The 24335-nt window shown below is 41.9% G+C and overlaps 1 protein-coding gene across 2 annotated transcripts in view; it reads right to left on the bottom strand.

Moving 5' to 3' along the window:
- Window positions 1-24335, bottom strand: part of LOC115076588 (protein-arginine deiminase type-2-like) — a 113255-nt gene that overhangs the window by 16066 nt on the left and 72854 nt on the right. For both annotated transcript variants that reach the window (XM_029578187.1, XM_029578189.1), the window contains exons 12-14: window positions 15364-15508; window positions 9207-9300; window positions 1378-1454 (exon numbers count right to left, since the gene is read on the bottom strand). In XM_029578187.1, coding sequence (XP_029434047.1) covers window positions 1378-1454; window positions 9207-9300; window positions 15364-15508 — 316 coding nt within the window. The remainder of the gene's footprint in view (window positions 1-1377; window positions 1455-9206; window positions 9301-15363; window positions 15509-24335) is intronic.

The raw sequence follows: 24335 nt of genomic DNA, 5'->3' as shown, positions 1-24335 counted from the left end.
GACTCACCTTAAGCCTCCACTTCAATCCCCAAGCATACAATGGGATCTGAACGTAGTATTAGCCAGGCTCATGCGTTCTCCATTCGAACCCATAGATACCTGTGACCTTAAATATCTTACATGGAAAACTGTATTCCTCATAGCCATTACTTCAGCTAGAAGAGTCAGTGAACTACAAGCACTTGTCACATACGAACCTTTTACAAAATTCCTACATGACAGGGTGGTCCTCCGTACTCATCCTAAATTCCTTCCAAAAGTAGTCACAGAATTCCACCTGAACCAATCTATAGTTTTACCAACATTTTTTCACTCTCACCAGGGAGAAAGAGCCTTACATACCTTGGACTGTAAACGTGCGCTATCCTTCTACTTAAACCGCACTACAGTCCAAAGGAAATCTAGTCAACTATTTGTATCTTATGATCCAAACAAGCCTGGTAAAGCAGTGGGTAAACATACTTTGTCAAACTGGCTAGCAGACTGCTTACAGTTTTGTTATGAAAAAGCAGGCCTAACTCTTCAAGGGCGAGTAAAAGCACATTCAGTCAGAGCAATGTCAACCTCAGTAGCACACCTTCGCTCTGTACCTATTCTGGACATTTGTAAAGCAGCAACATGGAGTTCTCTTCACACCTTTGCAGCTCACTATTGTTTAGACAAAGAAGGAAGACAAGATTCAGCCTATGGACAATCTGTCTTAAAGAACTTGTTTCCAGTGTAATCCCAACTCCTTCTACATCCAACCTGCTGTGGGCCACGGGCAGATTATTTTTTTTTTTTTTTAGATTTTTTAAAAAGTTTATTATCTTTGGGGCCTCTGACTTAATATCGCTATGATATTAAGTCAGAGGGTGTACAGAAAAGCAGTTTTTTTCTGCTTTTCTGTACACTTTCCTGGTGCCGGCCGAAATTAACTCCTGCAGGCGTTAAGTTTTGAAAGTAAAATGTGCGGTTTGGCTGCACATTTTACTTACTGAATCGCGTGGGACTAGTAGGCTCATCAACATGCATTTGCATGTTGCGGGCGCTATTAGTTTCGGGGGAGGGGGGTTGGATGCGCGTTTTCCACGGGCTATTACCCCTTACTGTATAAGGGGTAAAAATAGCATGTCGAAAACGCGCGTCCAAATGGGAGCTAACGGTGCACTCGGCCTGAGCGCACTTTACTGCATCGGCCCGAAAGTGTTGCCAAAAAAAAAAGGGTGTTTCACAGCGCCTGCCCTGAAGATAAGAGGGAGTAAGGGATGGGGGGTGGGTGGGAAGGGCAGGCCGCAGCGCTCACCCATGTTAACCATTTCTGGCTGTGCCCCTGATGCACTCTCTCAGAAATACCAGTTTACTTTTAATATAGTCCTGAATTTGATCTGTCTTTACCTGTACATAGTTATTCTCTTGCTCCAGGGAATCAGTGGAGAGTAACTTGCTAATGGTCAGCCTTTTCATTTCCAGCCCTGTATTAAAAAACAAGGATATTGATATTTTATTTTGTAACATGCATTCATTTTCCTTTAAGAACTGAATATTTTTAAATGTAATGTTCCAATGTTTTTATTGCTTTATATATCCACTGCTCTGGGCAGACCTTGTTTATATAAGAAATAAATTAAATGACATATAGACTCCAAATTTTCATCAGAGTTGTTAGTTGCTGGTTAGTGCCAAATACTCTCAAACACCGTATGTGAACAATTCACAGCTACAATACCGCCGAAATAATGATCACCGCACATAAGGGAGGGATCAGTCAAGGACTACTCCTTCAGCGACATCCTGTATCCCTAAATATTGTTTCCACAGTAATATACCCATACAGGGTGATGCATACTGGAGTTGAGAACAAAGAAAACCCAAGCACTCACATGCAGTGGCTTTAAGAATCTTGCAGATAATACAATGTAAATGTCACCAGCTATGGTAAATAAATTCTTTCCGAGGCACATGCTCCAAAACTGTTTGTGACAACTGCAAACAAGACCAGTCTCCCTGTGCAGTTATTCTGTCCACACTGCTAAGGATATATCCCAGCTGCCGCCCAAAGTGTGACCTACAAGATCCCTACTTGGTTCCTTCTACCACTCCTCTTTCTCATTCCTAACCAGGATGCTCTATAAATAATCTAAAGAGGTAGCAATACTAGCGTGGCGGCTGCCCAAGTAACCAGCCTCCTAGGTTCCCTGGCAGGTGGGTTTCTTTTGTGTTTGCTGGATTTGATATACCGCATGTAAAAAAAAAATTATCCAAGCGCTCGGCTACATGAGCACCTGCATTTTCATTAGGATTTCTAGTTATTAAAGAACTTGCAGCCAAACAGACAGATCCAACTGCTACCATTCTGTCACTGTAGCCCGTCAGACAACCCATGCACGTGGATGCCTTTGTTACCGCTAGGACTTCTAACGTTTCAGCCATGCATTCTGGCAGCCCTAACACTTGTTGTTCTATCAGGTGCGTAGACTGCAGTGAATGCTTAAATGCGTGCTGCTAGGTCAGGCTCTCCTGCTCTGCTCGCTTTTAGGAACAAAGGCCTTGATAGGGAGTGAAGCAGACTAGTGATTAGAGTAGCAGGCTGAAACCCAAATAAGCCAGGGTGCAAATCCTGCTTCTCCTTATGATGTTGCTTGTGACCTTGGGCAAGTGAAAACAAAAAAATGTTTACAAAGTGAGTGTCCCTGGACACAAACCCCACCCCCCTCTCCTTGGTGAAAAACACCCTTGGAGCAAAGGGGTGACATCAGCTGGCTGGGTGCCTTAGGAAGCTTTATGGGCCCTACAGGATCACCAGGGCTCGTTGGGGAGGGATAGGGGTGGGACCAATACTCAGAAATTCAACTTTTATTTTTACTCTGGAAGCCTCATGGGGCAGCTAGGAGTGGTTGGGACGTGGTGGTCTCAGGACCCCTTCAAGGTCTTACAGCAACTGGGAGGGCAATATTTAGACCACTACAACCCTTTAAATGATAGCCTGGGAGCATCAGGATATGCATTATCAATACATTCAGGTATTTTTGGGGCCAATTTTCAAAGTGTTACATGGGGAGTGTACATATAAAATATATGCATATGCACAAAACTAGTTTTCAGAATGACAATTTTGCCCAGAAATGTTTGGAAGTACATGCACAGTTCAGTGGTTTGTAAATGTGTATCATCAAATATGCACAGACACTTTTACTGCTGCTAGTAAAGGTCCCATATTCAAACCTCACTTGTCTTTGTGACTTAGTGCTTGGTGCTAGGTTCAAAGCTGTATATAGCAGATTGAGTTCTAGGAGATTGTTTGGAGTGCTTGTGTGATGAACATTTGTATTTTTAAAATCTGTCTGCTGTTTCTGTGAGTTTCCCGTCATTTGTTCTGTGGTTGTCGGTATGTCTGTCTTTTCTGTTTGTCATTCAGTGTGTCTCAGGATGTTTTGGTTTGTTTTTCTGCGTGTATGTGGCTGAGGGTGTGCTGGTGATGAACCTGGTTGTGAAGTGCAGCAATGAGTGTTATAAAAGTGTGTGGAATCTGCTTAAGCAGATGGAGAGAACACAGGAGGAGGCAGTATCACCCCCATGGAGAGGATATATAGGCCCAGAACCCAATTTTCAAATCTGAAGAGCAAGTTAATAAGGAAACCATTGTATTTCTCTGCCAACAGTTGAAGGGGTATCTGCGCCCTTCCACAAAGAAAGGTCATGACTTGCCAGGCCACCTTAAAGACCCAACAGTCCTGGTCTTTTTTGCCCCTGGCAGCTTCCAGACCCCTCTCAGAGTTAGTGAGAATAAGTCAGTCAGCCACTTTATACAGAGTCTGTGCCTTAGGAGAATAAATCAATATACTTATTTTCCTCATGATAGACAGTATCAACACTAACCATGATAGAGTTTTGGGGACAACTGATTGCACATACATTTGTAATCAGGCCATTTGCTGGGAGTGAGGCCAGCTTCCATTTCCAGTTTACAAGGGCTTCCATTTCTTCAACATGCAGTTGGCCTACAAGGCCAAAGATCTCATAACTGAGGTTGTCAAGTTTCCTAGTTCTTGCCACAATGCTTACCTTCTGTCACCCTCTGGGTGTCTGGACAAATCTAGGGGATGTCTCCTATACAGCTCTACTGTGACATTTTTCTACCCTGTTGTATGATCCATAATCTTGTAAAACTTGTGGCCTGCTTCTTTCTGAAATTGAAGGCCTACAGCCCACTTGTAAGGGTGCTCTGAAAAGGTGTTTCTATGAAGCCAGACTAGCTTGGTGGCAAGGTGATGAAGAAATACAGATAATTGCAGCAATAAAAGTGAACTGATTAGGTTTGTAGGAATACAGATTGCATTGATCAGATTTGTAGGACTAGCCAAGGTTGCTGAAATGCTAAAAAGTTCATTAAAGATCAAAAAGTATATTAAGGGTACGCACTGAGTTTTGTTCATGCCTTCTGGGCTCAATTTACAAGAAATAATTTGATTTATAAGATTCCAGTCGCATTAGTATATATGAGATAAAATTATAAAGTCAACCAATTAGGAAAATGTTATGCATACAAACTCTGACCCATTCAGAATTATTTTAAATTGATCTGAATAATTTTTTACCTAAAAAAAACCCCAGTGCAGCACTGCTCAAGACAGAACTGACATTCTTAAATGTAACAGTTTAGAATGAACATTTTTTTTCCTTCAGTTGTCAGGTCTGGGAAACCAGCTAGTGCTTTAGAAGTGATTTATGTCCCAGACATGGCAGAGCTCCCAGAATCTGTAGCACAGATTTACCAGAGTCTGTGACTTTAATTAACAGTGGACTCTGGATAAAAAAAATAATGATATCTTTTAACCATTTACATTTATGATAAACATAATTATTGCATGCATTTATTACAATATATTTAAACAGAAGTATTAGAAGTTTCACACACACATACACACACACACAGTGAACAAAAATAATGGCTAAAAATAATTTAAAAAGTGTTCAATACTTAAACAAATATCAAATACCAACAAACGAACACTAATGAAACAATATTATAGAACATCCACTTTTATTTATACTGAAGAATTATTCTTTTTTTTTTTTAAACTGGTTACTATACATGAAGAAACTGTTCCAATGTAATAAAGACAGAAGTAATCACAAAAAATATTTCTACAACAAAATGCTTCAAAGTTTCATATATGTCATTTTGAGTTCTGAATTAAAACCCTAATTAAAGAACACAAACCACTAAGTGGCTAAGCTTAGCAGAAGATCAAACAAAGTAAATCCAATGTTGTAAATCTGACAAACATAAGCAATACACTAGAAAAAGTGACAGTCTGGTTTAAAAAGTAGCGCTGTCTCACAGCTTCAAATTAACAATTCTTCAAAGGAACATGATGAATTAGGACAAAACGGCAGTCCGGTTTGAAAAGCACTGCTGATGCGAAACTTCCAAGTAACGAATCTTCAACAAAACCCCCCCGACAAAGGCCTTTATTGTTTCGCCCGAGAAGGAATCATCAGGGGGCAAACTTTCAGTCAGATTATTCTAGCGTCAGTATGAAAAATGCATTCACTTCCATTATTATAGCAGGTATTTGTACAATTTTAGCATGGGTTTACTTAAATCTATATCAGAGCCTTCCTCCCTGAGCCTTGATATGACCCCCAAGATACAGTCCTGCCTGGGCATAACAGAAGGAGATGCAATCTGCTAGACAATTATCAAAAGAAACAAAAAGTTGGGTGGACTATCTTTGAGTTTCTGGTCTGCTCCAGATGCAGTCCAAACTGTGCAGTGCTCATTCACTTTGGTGTGAATGGGGCCTGGGAAAGAATATTGGCAGGACGATTGACTGGTTAAAATGGAAATCCATCACCACCTTAAGGCAGGAACTTAGGGTGTGTATGGAAGACCACCCTGTCATGATAAAATGTAGTATAAAGTGGATAAGTCACTAAGGCCTGGAGTTCGCTGACCCTACACGCTGAAGTGACTGCCACCAAAAATATTGACATTCCATTTCAGGTACTTCACGTCACAGGTGTGCAGTGGCTCAAAAGGCGCTTTCATCAGCTGAGCTAACACTACGTTGAAGTCCCAAGGCACAGCGGGATGCATTAGGGCAGTCCCACATGAAGCATACAACTATGGGCTGTACAGAGATGGGTGTATCAGCTACACCTTGGTGGTATACGCCAATTGCACTAAGATGAACTATAACAGAATTGTTTTTTAAGCCAGCTTCCGATAGGTGTAGAAGGTAATCAAGCAGTTCTTGTGTGGGGCAGAAGAACGGGATCTAGAGCCTTTTGCTCACATCACACAAAACACCTCTTCCACTTCATTTTAGTGGAAGGCTTTCTAAAAGCCACCAGGACCACAGACACATCCTCTAATAGATCAAGTGACTGCAGAATAACCTCCCAACATCCAGGCTGTGAGCAACAGGGCCTGGAGATCAGGATGCTACAGCCTGCCTTGGTTTTGCATGATGAGATCTGGGGAAGACCCCATATTGATCGGTCTCTGGATGGACATTTCCCCACAGGAATGGAAATCAGACCTGTCTCGGCCAATAAGGGGCTATAAGAATCATAGTCCCTCTATCCTCACGAAGCTTCCAGAGAGTCTTCACCAGTAAGGGAATTAGAACATAAGAACATGCCATACTGGGTCAGACCAAGGGTCCATCAAGCCCAGCATCCTGTTTCCAACAGTGGCAAATCCAGGCCATAAGAACCTGGCAAGTACCCAAAAACTAAGTCTATTTCATGTTACCATTGCTAGTAATAGCAGTGGCTATTTTCTAAGTCAACTTAATAGCAGGTAATGGACTTCTCCTCCAAGAACTTATCCAATCCTTTTTTAAACACAGCTATACTAACTGAACTAACCACGTCCTCTGGCAACAAATTCCAGAGTTTAATTGTGCATTGAGTGAAGAAGAACTTTCTCCGATTAGTTTTAAATGTGCCATATGCTAACTTCATGGAGTGCCCCCTAGTCTTTCTATTATCTGAAAGACTAAATAACTGATTCACATCTACCCGTTCTAGACCTCTCATGATTTTAAACACCTCTATCATATTCCCCCTCAGCCATCTCTTCTCCAAGCTGAAAAGTCCTAACCTCTTTAGTCTTTCCTCATAGGGGAGCTGTTCCATTCCCCTTATCATTTTGGTCACCCTTCTCTGTACCTTCTCCATCGCAATTATATCTTTTTTGAGATGCGGCGACCAGAATTGTACACAGTATTCAAGGTGGGGTCTCACCATGGAGCGATACAGAGGCATTATGACATTTTCCGTTTTATTCACCATTTCCTTCCTAATAATTCCCAGCATTCTGTTTGCTTTTTTGACTGCCGCAGCACACTTAACCAACGATTTAAATGTGTTATCCACTATGATGCCTAGATCTTTCTTGGGTGGTAGCACCTAATATGGAACCTAACCTAGCATGGGTTATTTTTCCCTATATGCATCACCTTGCACTTATCCACATTAAATTTCATCTGCCATTTCGATGCCCAATTTTCCAGTCTTACAAGGTCTTCCGCAATTTATCACAATCTGCTTGTGATTTAACTACTCTGAACAATTTTGTATCATCTGCAAATTTGATTACCTCACTCGTTGTATTTCTTTCCAGATCATTTATAAATATATTGAAAAGTAAGGGTCCCAATACAGATCCCTGAGGCACTCCACTGTCTACTCCCTTCCACTGAGAAAATTGTCCATTTAATCCTACTCTCTGTTTCCTGTCTTTTAGCCAGTTTGTAATCCACGAAAGGACATCACCACCTTTACCATGACATTTTACTTTTCCTAGAAGCCTCTCATGAGGAACTTTATCAAACGCCTTCTGAAAATCCAAGTACACTACATCTACCAGTTCACCTTTATCCACATGTTTATTAACTCCTTCAAAAAAGTGAAGCAGATTTGTGAAGCAAGACTTGCCTTTGGTAAAGCCACGCTGACTTTGTTCCATTAAACCATGTCTTTCTATATGTTTTGTGATTTTGATGCTTAGAACACTTTCCACTATTTTTCCTGGCACTGTAGTTTCCCGGATCGCCCCTGGACCCCTTTTTAAATATTGGGGTTACATTAGCTATCCTCCAGTCTTCAGGTACAATGGATGATTTAATGATAGGTTACACATTTTTTCTAATAGGTCTGAAATTTCGTTTTTGAGTTCCTTCAGAACCCTGGGGTGTATACCATCCGGTCCAGGTGATTTACTACTTTTCGGTTTATCAATCAGGCCTACCACATCTTCTAGGTTCACCGTAATTTGGTTCAGTCCATCTGAATCATTACCCATGAAAACCTTCTCCGGAACGGGTATCTCCCCAACATACTCTTTAGTAAACACCGAAGCATACATACCCCTGTATTTTTTGCAGCAGATTTTCTACATAAAAATGCGTGGAGACTTGAAAAAGCTAGCCATGCACTTTGTTTTCCAATCCCACTCAAAACACTTCCCCAGGAATTACGTACGCTGTGAATTAATGTGCATGTACTACCTTCCGCCATATTAAGGGAAAACTGTTTTTGGACAACCAATTTACAAAACTTTACTTTGTGCGGGGACTTTTCAAAACTGGACATGCAGACAAAAAGTCCATAGATAGTTTTACCTGCCAATTTTGTACCAGTTTTCAAAGAGAAGGTGTGCACGTGCATTCACTTTGAAAATTGCCTAAAAAAAGGACCTGCATCTACTTTCTCTGCAGATAAGTTTTCAGGACAAAACTATGTATGCAGTGCCTCGCCTGACCTAATCCTGGGAAAGGCTTCATAGGAGTGTGGGTTGTGTAATAATCAGCATACTTTTATTCACACAGCTAAATGACTTTTGAAAATTGCCCCCTGTAATTTTCTATCTTCACATAGCCACTGACTTTGTATGACTTTCCATTCCTGTCTTAAGTTTACTGTGCAAGAATTTTAAAAATAATAATCACTAGTCCTATTTGGAAGCAATCATGAAACTCAAAATCAAACTTGGCTTCCAGCCTATTCACCTTAGAAGGGACTGGACATACATTTTTGTAATATTACAACTATAATGTGCATTGAGATTCTATTTAGTTGAAAGATGTTAAATGCAAATTACTATTAGTAACATTTACTTTATTGAAATTTCATTCCACTATCATGCTTTTTCCAGATTCCTGGATTTAATGATCTCAGATGTATTGGCAAAAAAGGTATAGGTACCAACTTACCTTGGAACATGGCAGCATCTCCATGGCCCAGCCGCTTCTTTTCCTGTAACAGTTTGTAGCAGGCAACTGGACTGGCCAGGAGTAAACGGAAACCCTGGGAAGAAAAGAGAAAACAAAAACAAAGAAACAACTAAAATTATGAACTAGAGAAATAAAATCAAACTGTACTAAGAACTGGCAGAACTACAGAAAGCATCCACTCAGATGTGTATTCTCTCTCTTGTTTTAGATCATTTCATTTTTCTGCAGTCTTCAACTCTTTTCAGAGTTGCCTTGCTGCCTCTGCAATCCCTCAACAGCTGTTTTCAGTGCTACAAAAAAAATAAAATAAAATTGATAACAAAAGCATAAAGATGTCTGGCTCCAAGAAGGACACTTCCAGTGGCTTCAAGGATTGCAGTCTGTGGCTGAAAGATGTCTATCATAGATGGCTATTTATTTATTTTAAAATTCTTATAGACTGTTTAATCGATAGAATCATACTAAGCAGTTCACATGGTTACCATTAATATTTAAAAACAGATATACAATACATCAAAACAGACATTTTAAAATAGAAGTCAAGTTACATAAATTCACATATTAGGAAAAGATTCAGTAAACAATTAAGTTTTGTCTGTGGAAAACCTTGGATGTCATTGATAATACTTAGATCGCGAGGTAGCAAATTCCATTATATTGACCCAATAACTAAAAAGGCATGGGCACATATCACAGGCAGATGAATATGTTTATAAGAGGGAAAAATCAATGTACAATTATTTTCAGAGCTTAGACATCAAGATGGTTGGTAAACTGAAATGAAGTGGGACAAATAAGTAGGGCCCTCTCCTCGGATTGATTTAAAAACCAGTATTAAAATTTTGAATTTTCATATGTTGTGCTACTGGCAACCAGTGAAGCTGAATTAAAACTGGTGAAATATGATCATTAATATAACTATTTATGATCAGTCTGGCTGTAGCATTTTGGTGTAGCTAAAATGTGTGAAGTTGATATTTCGGAAGACCAATGAACATGGAGTTTTCGTAAACAATGGCAATTAAAAGAAAGGCTTGTACAATTGTTCTAAAATCATTCATAGACAAAAAATGTCTGATGTATTTTAATAACATTGATTTTCAAAACCCTGACTACAACAAAGAACAAATATAAACTATGCAGGACATAGAAGAATCGAACTGGAAACCCAGGTTTTGAACAGTGTCTTGAAAGGGTTGACGTTAACATCTACTATTAGTCCAGTACAAGTGTCAAGTAGTAAACTTAAAGATAACCACATAGCTTCTGATAGTGAATATTCAATACTATTTGATTTGCTAGCATCCAGACTTTAATTTGGGTCAGACAGTGGTCAGTGACACTGTTGTCTGGATGTCAATAGTAACAGAGGAAAAAAAAGAGATATATTCTAAAATCTGTGAGAAAAGAGAAAGATGTAAAAAAATCCAGTCTTTAACCCCTAACAGACTAATATATGAAATACTGCTTAATTAACTCTCCTTGTTTCATAAATATATGAAGATGGACAATAGGTAGTTTCATATGTAAGCCAGTCAAGGCACCAACCTGGTTACCTGATGCGTCATATAATTATTAACTGACCATCGACCACCACAGTACAGTTGACCCAGGTAAGGACCCATCTCAAGAAGATGATCCTATAATGGATCCTATACAGAAGAAAATGTCTCTTCCCCATCTCCAGGCAAAGGGCACCAGCCATTGGACCAAGTAGTTGAATTGGTAAAGACTTTCTTTATATCATTAGCAGCCAGTGACAAATAGGACACTCTTCAACATCTTGGGTCCAAGATATTAGATTAGTTCCCATAAGGCGGAGTTCCACATGACTCCATGCCTTGGAAGCCCTCATTAGAGGTCCCTGTGGTGGCATCTAGCTTTCACTCACTTTCTGCAGAGAAATCCAGCCAGGCAAAGATGGAAGCTGGGACATTTGGTTCTCATCCCTTTGAGAGGAATGAGAACCCTGTCCCAATTACCCTTGACTTCATCAAGGTGATGAAATATTGTCCCTCCATCTCTGGACTTGGATAAATTCTGTAGGGACAGGGATCTCCTTGCAGAAGTCTTTCGGATAGTATAGAATTTGGAAACTCCTGCTAAGCTGGCACACTATCGAGTTGAGCACCCCTGTTCTAGAGGGTGGAAACTGGATGACTGCTTGCTGAGGGATAAGACTGTTTGTGAGTTCGTTGTGAATGCTATGGAGAAGTTTTTAGAAATTAACAATAATGGTGAGGTCTCAGTCAATATTTTGTGGGATGTAGCCAAGGCAACAATCAAGGGGTCGTTAATAGCTTTGGCAACAGATTGAAGGTGCTTTCTGAACAAGTCATAAGATATTGCTAGAGATCAGTTGGGGCAGACAGAACTGTTGAATAAGAAATTCCTTTCATCATACTTGATGAAGATTGTTTACATAAAAGAGCGGTATTAAAGACTTTAATAATTAATAAAGTGGATAGGACCTGGAGAAGGGTTAAATAGTTATCTTATGATAAAGGTAATATGGCAGATAAATTATTGGCACATAAGTTAAAGGCATCTTTGACAGCAAATTTTGTGATGGAGATTCGTATCTATATAGGTGAGTTATCTAGTGAAAATGACTCAATTTGTGAGGCGTGTAATGGATTTTACACATCTTTGTCTTCTCTCATTTTTTGCAAGCTGTATTGTCGAGGGAGGCTTCTGAAAGATTAGATTCTTTGATTACCTCTCTTGAGGTTGCAGTGGTGATTAGAGCTTTAAATAATGGAGAGAGCTCTGGAGAGGATGAATTTCTTCCTGTTTTATGAAACTTTTCTGATTCCCTAGACATTGCACGGGGCCCCTTCAGTAGTGGTCTTTTTCTCTGTGTAGAATTTTTTTTTTATTTTTCAGCATTATTTTTTCAGGGCCCTCTCAGTTGTCCTAAGGCTTTTTGGTCATTTTTCAATTTTTTTTTTTGCTTTTTTCAGTGACTGCTGTATATATCAGTATCAGAGTACACAGCGGCATCTGTAAATTTTTAAATAAAATTCAGTCATTTGATTTTGCCTTGGTTATTTTTTATCTGATGCCACAGAAAGAAAAGAGGGCCCGTAGATTCAACAAATGCCCCTGTGTGGTTTAATTGTGTCTTTCATTGATCCCCATGATAGATGAGTTCTCTGCCTGGGGAAGGACTGTGACATCTCAGAGTGCTCCACGTGCAGGAAGATGACCCCTAGAGCAGGGATTGTGAGGTAATGCCCCTGGTGTTCCCTTTTGAGTATGTGCAGGACCAGGCTGGGCCATTCTTCACACATTTTCAATAGTAAAATTATTATTTTGGACACTAACACGGTGGCTCCAGTGGTTTATCTGGCATGCACTGAGACATATAAGTACCCCCTTTCTATGGGGGGCATGAAGGGAGGAGAATTGTGTATAAAGGACACCCCGGTTACTATAGGCCGTGAAAGTGGACCTCTCCCACCACTAGCAACAAAGGATCCCGACCCTGGGGGAAAGGGTAACATGGTAGAGCTAGTCAGGAGAGAACTCAGCCCCGATAAAAAAAGCAAATATGTTTGTGCCCCACCTGTGCCAGACCTGCACATCGGGGTGTGGTTACACTGATATAAACAGAATACATATTTATTTATGTATTTATTTATTTAACAACTTTTAATATACTGACGTTCGTTTGGCACATCACGCCGGTTTACAATTAACTCAAATAGAGGAGGAATTACAATGAACAGGGATCAGGGGATGGGAGCAGGCCAGAAAGAGGAGGCGGGGTAAGGGAGACAGGAGAAGAGAGGGAAAAAATAGGTAGCGTGAAATAGAGAATAACAAACAACCGTCAAAATAGAAGGAACTTATTTACAGAAAGATCTATTTACAATAATTGCAACTAAAATAAGATTGTTTACCTCAGTTTAACTGAACAATTTTGTAATATTGCATATAATTGCAAAGTACAGTAGTAAATATGCAAGAATGTACTCATATTCAATAACTTATGTTGTAACTACAGGCAGTCACACAGTTGGATCTGTCTGGATCTGGACAGACTGAGGGGAATGGACTGGTGGAAGGAAAGAGAGAGAAAGAGACTGGGAGGATGGAGAGAGAGAGAGACAGAATGGCATTGATGGATTGGTGGAGGGAGAGAGAGACTGACCAGGATGGACTGTGGAGGGAGGGAGAAAGAGAGACAGACTGGCAAGAAGGGGGCTGATGGAGGAAATTGAGAGACTGGTGGAAATGGACTGGTGGAAAGAGAGAGAGAGAAAAAACTGGTAGGGATGGACTAGTGGAGGGAGACAGACTGACTGGTATGGACTGGTGGAAAGAGAGAGATAGCAACTGTAAGGATGTACTGATAGAGGGAGAGACAAGTAGGGATGAACTTATGAAAGGAGAGAGAGCAACTGGCAGGACTGGACTGGCAGAGTGAGAGAGGGGGACTGGTTGGGATGGATTGTGGAGCAGTGACAGAGTGAGAGACTGGTGGGAAAGGGGAAGGAGGGGTGTTTGAGACAGGCCCACATCACTAAAAGGGAGATGTGGAGAGGTTTGGTGCAAATATTTCCCTCCCAACCCGCCTCCTCCCCCAGCAAGTTTATTTTATGATTTTTAAAGAAAATCACCTGTAACATGGAAACCACCCTGTTAGTTTGATCTTGGCAGGGGTCCAATGGCTCTCTCCACACCTGCCTGTTACCAAATTCCATACATGCAGAGTCAAAACCGTTCATAAAGCAAGAGGCACTGCCCCAAACATTTTGCACCATTGTTACAAGGTGCTGGGCATGCATGTCAAGGACCTCTCCAGGCAGAAGAACCTTCTAAGTAAGAAAACAAACCTGGCCAGTTTCAGCCATCTAGTAATACAACCACAAAAATTATTCAAGAGCATCAATCCAAAAATTTTTCTAGATAGGAGTGGGACAAATCCCAATATAAAACCTGCACCTCACATACAATACCCTGTGTTTACAGAAACTCCCCCAACAAAGGGTGCAGGGCAGAACAAGGACATTTCTCCTTACTACTCCCTATAAAAACATAATAATCAAATTCTGATTTCACCTCAACAACACAAACTCCCTCCACTACCAGGAACATTGTATTATACAAAATACATTATTTAATTGAAAACCTGCCATACCCCATAGCATGCTAACTGTCAAACAGTAAGAACCGTACCTATGAAAAGGCAGTACTACGAATAATGTACCAGGCCCTAAAACACCAATACACCTCCTATTAGAAAAACCAAACAAATTAGGCTGCAATAGATCCCTATTTAGAAACTACATGCTAGCAGAACACCTCATGCAGAACACAGAGAGACACTCTCCAAATATAGAGTACACAGTTTAAATATTCATCATAAACATCAAATAATACAATCAAGAAATATAAAATGTCAATAATAGTAAAACCATACTGATAAAAGAATATTTTAAAACAAATGACACACAACATCCAATAATTTAAAACTCATTTAAATTATTTTTAAATTTCCCAATAAACAAAATATTTCAAAATATCAGACATAGCAAAATAGCCAATAATAAAACTAAAAAGAATTTTAAAATTTCCCACTCTCCATACCGGGGACCTTTTTGATTTCCAGTTACCCTGAAATTGCCATGAATGAGTAGGGTTGGGGAGAGGGGTGCACAAACTTCCTCCTCTCATACATGAACATGTTCATTCTCATTCAAACACACATGCTCCCTCTCTCTCACACACACATGGTCTCTCTCATACATTCCATCTCTCATACACAGGCTCTCTCTTTCATGCTCACACATATACACAAACTCCGTCATATACATGCTCTCTCATGCACATAACACACTCACACATACACATATGCTCCCTCTCTCTCATATACTCATGCTTTCTCACACACAGGCTCCCTTTCTCTCTCTAATTTTCATGAACTTTATTTACATTTACTTTATGTATTAGTTAACCAAACTACTTTTCGAACCTAATATTTACGAACCCTGCCATAGACTGTCCATCGTGGCTGTAGTATCAGTGCCTACGATAGCACAGCACCTAATATTGGAAGTTAAATTTAAAAAATATATGAAAGCTTTTCTCCTACCAGTTTTATTGTTAGAATGTACTGGGGTTATGTCACCTTTCTGTCTGGAGCTGGAACAAAGGTCAGGAACTCATCCACATGACCCATCAACAGCCAATCGGAGTAAAGTTCCACAGGGGCTTGCACTTTCTGTGCATAGAGGAAATCTCTGATAACCTTTGTCATCCTCCTTCCTGTGGTCCTGATGAAAGATTTCAAAGGAAAATAAAAATGCCAGCGTTATCATCACAAGTTACTCTATTTGGTCAATGTTATTTGCACCTCATTTTCATATCTGGGAACTTCTGAGCTGTGATCCCCCTGACACTGACTGGGGGGGATGGGGGTGGAGAGAGGTAAAAGGAAGAATGCATGTAATAGTATCATAGAAACTTGATGGCCTATCTTGTCTGCCCATCCACACAACTGCTCAGCTTCACAATCCCTGCCACTTGCTTATCCCATGCTTTCTTGAATTCAGATGCTGTCCTCGTCTCCATCACCTCCATGGGAGCGCCGTTCCATACACTCATTACCCTATCTGTACCCTTAGATTACTCCCCCTAATCCCATCAATTTTCTCTGGTCCAGTCCTTCTTGCTAATCTACACGATCTCTCTCTGCTGCTGCCACCACCACTACCACTTTTCCCCCACCAGAGATGACCCCAGCATTACTTTTCTTCCTCCCTCCCTGATCCCAACACTTTCTTTGCTCCTAACCTCCCTGTAAGTCACAGCTCACAGACTTGCGCACTTTTACTCTAATTTCAGCCGAGTCCCAAGTCCTGGAATCACAGCTCCAGTTTCTCTCGCATGCTGTCTGTGTTCTAGGCTTCCTCTTCCCCTACCTGCAGCCTTACTGAAGAGGGAGTGGCTGAGGCAGTGAAAAGAGAAGCCTGGAGCATTTTAATGTTTTCCCTGAGACCCAGCACTTCATGCAAATTCCTTGAGCTCCCGGCTATGCTCATTCTGAACTGACCCAACAAAGGAAGCCTAACTCTCGAAAGCAAGTTATAAATATATTCCTATATTGGCCATATAATAAGACAAGATATATATTTTTGTTTAAACTGTGTGGGAAGCATCTTCAGTTGTTTTATAATCACAGCCTAGTCAACGAGGGCTGCTGTTCCACTGAGCTGCCCTGGCATGGTGCAAGTGGCAGCAGTGGCCCATACAGGCCTGGCAGGGGGAGGAGCAGCAGCCTGCTGGGTCCTTGGAGGGAAGCTGAAGAGGCCCAATAGGGAGAACAGCAGCAGTGCTGGCGATGAAAGGTTAGAGAAGAGGAGACAAAGAAACCAAGGAGAAGAGGAAAAGGAGCAGAGGGGGAGGCGATGTTGAAAAGGAAATAAGATAAGGGGAAGAGGAGAAAAAAAGGATAGGAAGGAAGAAAAGAAGAACAAAGAGGAGAGAGAGAAAAAATATTTATATTTTTCCAAACTGTCCTCAGAAGCAGGGGGGAGACCAGAACACTAAGTCAAAGGTGAGTAAGGCAGTTCTTGGGCCCCTCTCCCCCAGCCAGTCAGGGTTTTCAGGATATCCCTAATGAATATGCATGAGAAAAATTTACATACATAGGAGTTAGTGCAGGCAAATCAATTTGATGCATATTCATTAGAGAATCCTGAAAATCTGACTGAATGGGGGGAGGGGGGGGGAGCAAGGACCGGTTTGAGCGCCCCTGCACTAAGTTATTCCAATGGAAAGATATCACCTAAAATGTGTTTATTGTAAAGTAAAACAAGGGTCACTCATACCAAACTATCTTTTTTTTTTTGCAAAATATTTTTTATTGAAAGCAGCAAATATCACAAAAAAATACATTTTAGTGTAAATAGAAATGTCAAGGCAACATAGTCCAATCTCATTAACAAAATCAAGTCCTGCAATTTACAGACTACCCTAAACTATCTATATGAAGTGCTCAAATGAGCACATCATGCTAGCTAGAACAAAGATGAAGAGCAAAGCAGATACAGATGTTCATAACCATCCCTTGGGACTAATTGTAATGGATCCTGTTTTCCAGAGGGTTTTATTCCATGCTCATCTACTGAAGATGGTGGAGTACAAAGAAGCAAGACAAAAAAGACTGTCCTCGATAAGGAGATATCATGGAGGTAGTCACCCTCTGTGGCTGCCAGCTGGGATGTATCCTTAGCAGCGTGGACAGAATAACTGAACAGATTGGATGGGCTGGATAGTCTCTTTTTTTTCTGCCATAATTTACTATGGAGCCATTGTAATAAGCCGCGCTAAGCCAACCACGTGTTTGTACTCCGATTTTCTGTGGGTTTTTTGGCACTAACCTTACTTATGTATGTAAGATAGGTTTCAGGGCCCCAAAAAAACCAGTGCAAAAATTGAAGTAAAAACACGAGGTTGGCTTAGTGTGATCGCATGCAAATGCTAAGTAAATGAAGCAATTAGCTGTTACAGGGCAATGCAGAGAGCCGCACTAACAGGAAGACATTTTAGTGCCTCTGTTTTTTTATGCAGGTTTTTTTAATGCCTGGGTCGGGGCAGGAGTAAAAGTTAAAGTGTGGTGACCGTGTGCAGGTGCTTTTCTGTTGTAAGCATGGGTTACATACACTTTTTTTCTAATGCTCTGGTATAGTTTGAAGGTCAGCTGAAGAATTTTAGTGGCAGAAGCTTTACAATGAGGAAGAGAGAGGGAACAGAGAGAGAGAAGATGGTTTATTGCAGAAAAAGAGAGGAAGGCCCATGAGGAGCGGGACTTGGCTCGAGCCTCTCCCAGAAGAGCACGCAGGCAGCTGATATTCTGCCTGAGGACAACGCTGCTGGACTTGCCAGAGACAGATGTGGTGTGGTGCTCCAGGGCAATTCTTTCTCTCTCCTTGAAGAAATCAAGGATGGTATAGATCCTCTCACAGAGCGTGGACAATGCCATTCCAGGCGTGGTCAAGCTCAATGCCTTGCATTTTCTTTCCACAGAATCATTCCAGAAAGCTGTGGTGGCTGGTGCGGACCAGTCAGTGTTTTCAAGGTACTGCGGGCCATAATGAAACAGGTGAGACATTAGTACATCAAGGGGCAGTACATCAAGTGTTCACAGCAGTTTACGGAGTGGCAGGAGATTGAAGCATGCTTTATTTGCCATAGTTGGCATGCTGAATATAATGGGCACAAATGATTGCACCCATGCTACTCTTGCACCTAAGGGCGGTTCTATAATGAAGCAAGGTGAGGCAGTCACTTCAGGTAGCAATATTTTGGGAGAGGCAAAAAAATTCCTCCTGCAGTGGCCGCTTCACCCTGCCTCATGTTCTAAAACCAGAGGGGTTGCATTTGGAAGGCTCCATGGTAGCAGCAGTCAGAAGGCCTCCCCACCAGTATTCAGAAAAACGCGTGGTGGCGGCATGGTCTAATGACCTGCTGACGGGGTGCTGACTCCCCGCCAGCATTAGGAAGGCCCTTTAGCTGAAGATGAGGCCCTGTGGGTGAAGAAGAGTGAGAAGTCCAAAGTGTGTGAGTGAGAGGATCTGTCTGTGTGTATATGAGAGTGAAAAGAATGCTTGTGTGTGTGAGTGAAAGGGTGCTTGTGCATGTGTGACAGTATGAGGGTGCTTAGGTGTATGTGACAGTGTGAAAGCGCATATCTGTGACTGTGAGAGTGTCTGTGTGTGTGTGAGAGAGAGTGGAAGAGTGTATGTGTGTGTCTATGTTTGAGAGTGCCTGTATGAGAATGAGAGAGTGCACGTGTGTGTGTTTCTGTGAGACTGTCTGTGAGTAAGAGAAAGTGCCTGTGTGTATGTGTGTCTATGTCTGTCAGTGCTTGTGAGTGTTTATGTGAGTGCCTGAGTGCATGTGTTGAGAGCAGGAGCTCTGTTGCTCAATTTCATGTTCAAAATTGTCAGGGTAGTCAGCCTTGAAGCAGCTTACGCTAAACGCTGGCCATTGTTGGTGGGCATTATGATCACAATCTCAATTTCACACAGCAATTAGCTTAAACAATTATTGAAGAATTTTCTAAGATAAGTTGTGGATTAATTCTAAAAAAAAGTTATAAAAAGTGTTTATTGTAATTAAAGTGCATTTGGAGTTTTTTAGTCCAATGATTACAAAAATCTGAATGCTCTCCCTGCTTGTCAGGGAGATCTTTTCCTCCATTGTAAACAAAAATTTAATTCAGTTTCACTAAGCACTGGTTCAAATTTGTATAGTGAAAATTTTTCTGGTGAGTGTGTCTGTGTATTTGTGTACATGCTTGTGAGAGAGAAAGGTTAAAGTTTGTGCACCCTCCAATCTACGACAAGGTGAACTGGAAATCTAAAATTCCCAGGTATGGAGAACTGGGGATTTTTAAAATGTCTTTTAATTACTGGATGATGTATTTTTAAATATTTCATTGGTAAATATTTCAACATTTTTGTGTGTGTTTTTCATTATTAGATGTTCTAGTCATCAGCTGATTTGGCATATTATTTTTATTGGCATGCTTTTATATGTCTTGACTGTATTTGATGTTTGCACTGCATACATAGTCTGGCTTCTTATGATTTCCAGTTCAGTTTTTGTCTGCACGTTTCTATTTATATTTTATGGTCTCTTTCTTCTGTATTTGGTGAGAGCATGTTCTGCATGTGTGGCTGAGGTGAGGTATTCTGCTAGCATGTAGTTTCTGTGTAGGGATTTACCACAGCCTGGCTTGTCCTGTTTCCTAATAGGAGGTGTGTTGGTGTTTTAAGCTTGGTGTAATATTTGCACTGTTGCTTTTTGATGGGTAGGGCTGTTACTGTTTGAGTTCTGGCAGTTATGATATTGAAGGCTTACTATAATGTAATTGTAGTTCAGTTTATTCATGGCTTTCTGTGGCCAAGTCCACACCCAGTGCATTTTATATGATTGACCTAATATACCCCTATGGAAGTCTCTGGACCAACGATGCTGTTCCTTTGACAGCTGTGAAACAGAAGCCAGTATCTTTGGTGGAAAGACTTTCACAGTGGTGTGGAAGTCCTTAGACCAAAGATGCTGGGCCTGGCCTGGGGGTTTCATGGGTGTTGCTGGCTCAGGATCCTTGGTTCAGAGACTTCCACACCACTGTGTAAGTCTCTCCAAACAAAGGATGCTGGGCCTGTTACATTCATGAAACAGAGATACGGCATCCTTGGTCCAAACATTTACAAGACCAGTCATGCAAATCTCTGGACGCAGGCTGCAGGCCCAGACCATCCCGTCAGAGGACCTAAAAGATAAAAAAAAAACAAAAAAAACACAAGACCCATGTAAAAGTTTCAGATTGTTTACTTGACTTCAAAAGCAATTGCACAAGTAAACATTTAGAATTGACTTCAAAACATTTGCATAAAATGCAAGGTTGCATAAAAGTCCACAAATTCCATCCAGAGGTCCATAAACTGGGAGATCCCCTTCTGAAAGCCTGGCAAGGCAGATGAAGCATCCTTGTTCTGAAGAAAGAGAAATAGATGATCCACTATCTCATCAAAACAATGGTGATAAGCAAGCTGGCAGGAAGCCACCATCTCCGCATACTGCAGTGTCGAGCACTGATGACGAAGATGCACCCACCTGCAAAAAAAGAAAGGAAAAAGGGGGGAAAAAAAGACAGAAGAAGTCAGGTCTGAAGCTGTTTAGCACACTGGGGAACCAGCAGGAGTATATCTCTGGAATGTTAAAGTGTGAATACTCACTGGAAGGGAAGGGATGAGGGTCGGTGGGTGGCGGGTCAGGTGATGGCAGAGATGAGGCATCTGAGTGGGAGAAGCATCTGCTTAGAGATGAGGTGTTGGAGCAGGAGAAGCATGTGTGCCAGAAGTGGCTCACAATGCAGTGACAACATGGCAGGATTCAGGGACTATCACTGATGGTCTGGTGTGGCAGTAGACTGCGGATGTTTTGCTGTTCTCCAACGGGGAGGGATCCCACTCTGGAAATATGATGGATAGCTATGTGCCAGCCACCGTTAACAGAAGAGAACTGAGAGAAAGTCATTGGTGGTCCATCCTGGCAGATGACTGTGGGAGCCTCATTAATGGACTGGTGTGGGATTTGGATGGGTCTAGATGGAGTCAACAATGGTCCAGCATGAGGTTGGGTCCAGAAAAAGTCAAAATGTGAGTTAGCACAGTGAGATCTTCCTTGAGGATATTTTTTGTGTCCGTGATCACCACATCTGCCTCTGCATGGGGAGCTGCTGTGTTCTATGGTTTCTGAGGAGGATGCACTTGTCTCATGGGGGAATATGAGCTCAGTCAGACGGTTCAGTGTATGATTTACATCCTGCAAAGTGGAGTCATGGCCACAAAGGACAGTAGCAATGATACCAGATGACTTGCAAATGTGATCTGATATCACTTTGGCTCAGCTGTGCTTTCCCTCGCTGATATTCTAGCCTCTCTATGCATCCAGCACATTTTCTTTCACAGACATTCTACCTCTGTATGTATAGACTTCCACCTGATCATCACAATGCCTTACGATCAGTTCTGTGCAAGTTTTTCTGCCATCACATCCATGGAGGGTGGTGCTTGTATCACTGGAACAATGCCATGCCCCAAAGGCCCACCACTGGCCACAGCATCACTAGACACCCACTGCCCACACAGTGTCATGTACATGTGAGATTTCAGGCAATGATGTATCTGGCCATGTGAAGTGGAGCTTGACCATCTGATTGTCCTCTTGTGGATGCTGCCTCGTTTAACAAATGCAAACTTTTGGTTGGTTCTTCTTCTGTTCCCATGGTGCATCCTGGGCCTGGCTCTGTTTGGCCATAGCAAGCACTTCTGCCTGCATCATCTGATGACCACCTCCTTTCACAGCCTCCAAATCTATGCACCCACTATGGACACCTGTCACATAATCCTGCTGCAGACTTGTCTGGACCAGGTCTTTTGTTAGCATCAGGTGCACCTCACATGGTGGCCCCCTCCTATATGGCATGAAGATCACTCAGTCTGTACCAACTTGGCCTTTACAGCCGCCCTGGTGTCCCACCAATGGTGCTTGAGCTACTCCCCTGTCCTGGTGGCCATTCTTTGTGATGCTCTCCCAGATCTTTCTGTTCACCTTGGTAGATGTCCTCTGACCCAGGAGCGCAGTATGCTTTTCATAGACCTGCCACACTAGAAAGTCTTTGTCTTCTTCCAAGAAGTGAAAATCATGTTGCCGCTGCACCTCCTCCAGCTGTTGGCTGCTGGTTCCTACCTGTTCATCATTATCAGATGAGTGGTGTGGGTCCCTACATCTTGAGCACTACTACCACTCTCAGCTCCCTTTCCCCTCCCACTTCCCCCTGTTTTGGCACCTCCACCCCCATTCTTTTCCTGCCTCCCCCCCCTCCCTAACTGTACAATCTACCTCTCTGAAAAATATTAACAATATGAGATGACCCCCTTTCTTCTCTACTCCTTAGTAGTGAAAAAAGGCCCCTTAGTGTTGTCCACCCCCAGCCCCTCCAGCTCATCAAAATAAAATACAATCTCTAGTGTCTCAGGTACCCTCAGCCCCCAATTAGATGACCCTCGTGGTCTGGGGGGAGGGCAGGTGGACCCAAATCCTCAACCTCCTAACCTGTTAAATGGATCTTTGATAGCCAGTGGTAGGCTCAAGTTATCCCCAAGTTCTGGGCCTGTCAATGTTATTTTTCAAAATAGCACCAACCTGACATTGCCACCAGGGATCGGACCAAAGCCAAGTGATAGGGGCAAGGTCAGGTCCACCACCATTTTGAAAATGGTGTTGACAGGCCTGGAGCTAGGGGAAGCTCTGGACCCAGCACTGGCTATCAAAGATCCATTTTAATGGTATCGGGGTTGGGTCTGGGGTCCACCTGCCCCCACAGACCACCAAGGTCATCTTTTTTTGTGGTTGGGGGGTTCTCTAGATACCAGCGATTGTATTTTATTTAGATGGGCAGGGGAGAATCTTGACACTAAGGGACTTTTTTCACTATTAAATGAGGGGAGTAGGGAAGGGTTAGGTGCCATCTCCTTGTGAATGTCCTCATATTTTATTTATTTTGGGGGGCCAGAGATATCTCAGAATGTAGCCAGGGGGTAGATGGGGTCTCCAATGACTCTCGAGATGACTTTGAACTTGCATACTGTTTTGGACCTCTGTCCCTTTAAGCAATGGCGGCCCCGAGGTAGGCCGCCATCGCTTGGGAAGGTTCCATACTGCAACGCAATATTTTGTTGTGTGTTTGTGCTGGAGATAGTGATGCGATAGTTTGTCAGGGAGAGGCCCCAATATTGTGGGAATGACCCCCCTCCCCTGTGATATTTGGCCCCTCCTGTGATAACTTATTGTAGCTTAGTGAATCTCCCTTTTAGAGCCCTATTTACTAAGCATTTTTCCCATACACAATGAATGGGAGAAAATCTTTAGTAAATAGAGACCCTCTGAGGACAGAGAAATACCAACAGTATTTGAACTGAGTTTCCAATGAAAAAGGCATTAGCTAAATAAATAAAAATAATATATTATTTTAATTGCTGTAAGCCTTTGATGGATCAGGAATGCAGTTTATAAACTCAAGATCAGATTAGACAAAGTTCAGTCAAATATCTTAGGGGGTCATTTATCAAACTGCTATATGGCGTTTCCGCAAGCGTTAAGGCGTTTTTGCATGCTAAAAAGCCTTTAACGCATGCAAAAACGCCATAACGCATAGTGCGATGCAAATTAGAAAAAGGGGAGGAGTTTGGGGCGGGTTTTGTGCCAAGTGGGCTGGCTTCATGATTTGCGAAGCCGTATCGCACGGCTTTAACGCGTATTTTAACTGCACCTTTTTCGTTTGCGTAAAGCCGTGCGATAGGGCTTTATTGGGCTTTGTGATGTTTTCGCAAATGCCGTTTTTAGTAGGTTTGAGCTGCTGGAGATCCAGCCTAGCTATCAGGGCCCTTCTACAACCACTGGGGGGGGAGAGAGAGAGAGATACAACAATTCTGGCACTTATTGCAAAGTGCGAAAACATTATCGCAGTTTGTGGTAATACCTATGTGAAGCGCTAAGATAGCGCACTTTGCGATAAACTGCTAT

This window comes from Rhinatrema bivittatum, chromosome 15 (assembly GCF_901001135.1).
Source record: "Rhinatrema bivittatum chromosome 15, aRhiBiv1.1, whole genome shotgun sequence".
In the NCBI taxonomy this organism is placed as follows: Eukaryota; Metazoa; Chordata; class Amphibia; order Gymnophiona; family Rhinatrematidae; genus Rhinatrema; species Rhinatrema bivittatum.
The sequence above is the reverse complement of the archived record's forward strand: the minus strand, read 5'-3'. Positions and strand labels throughout refer to the sequence as shown.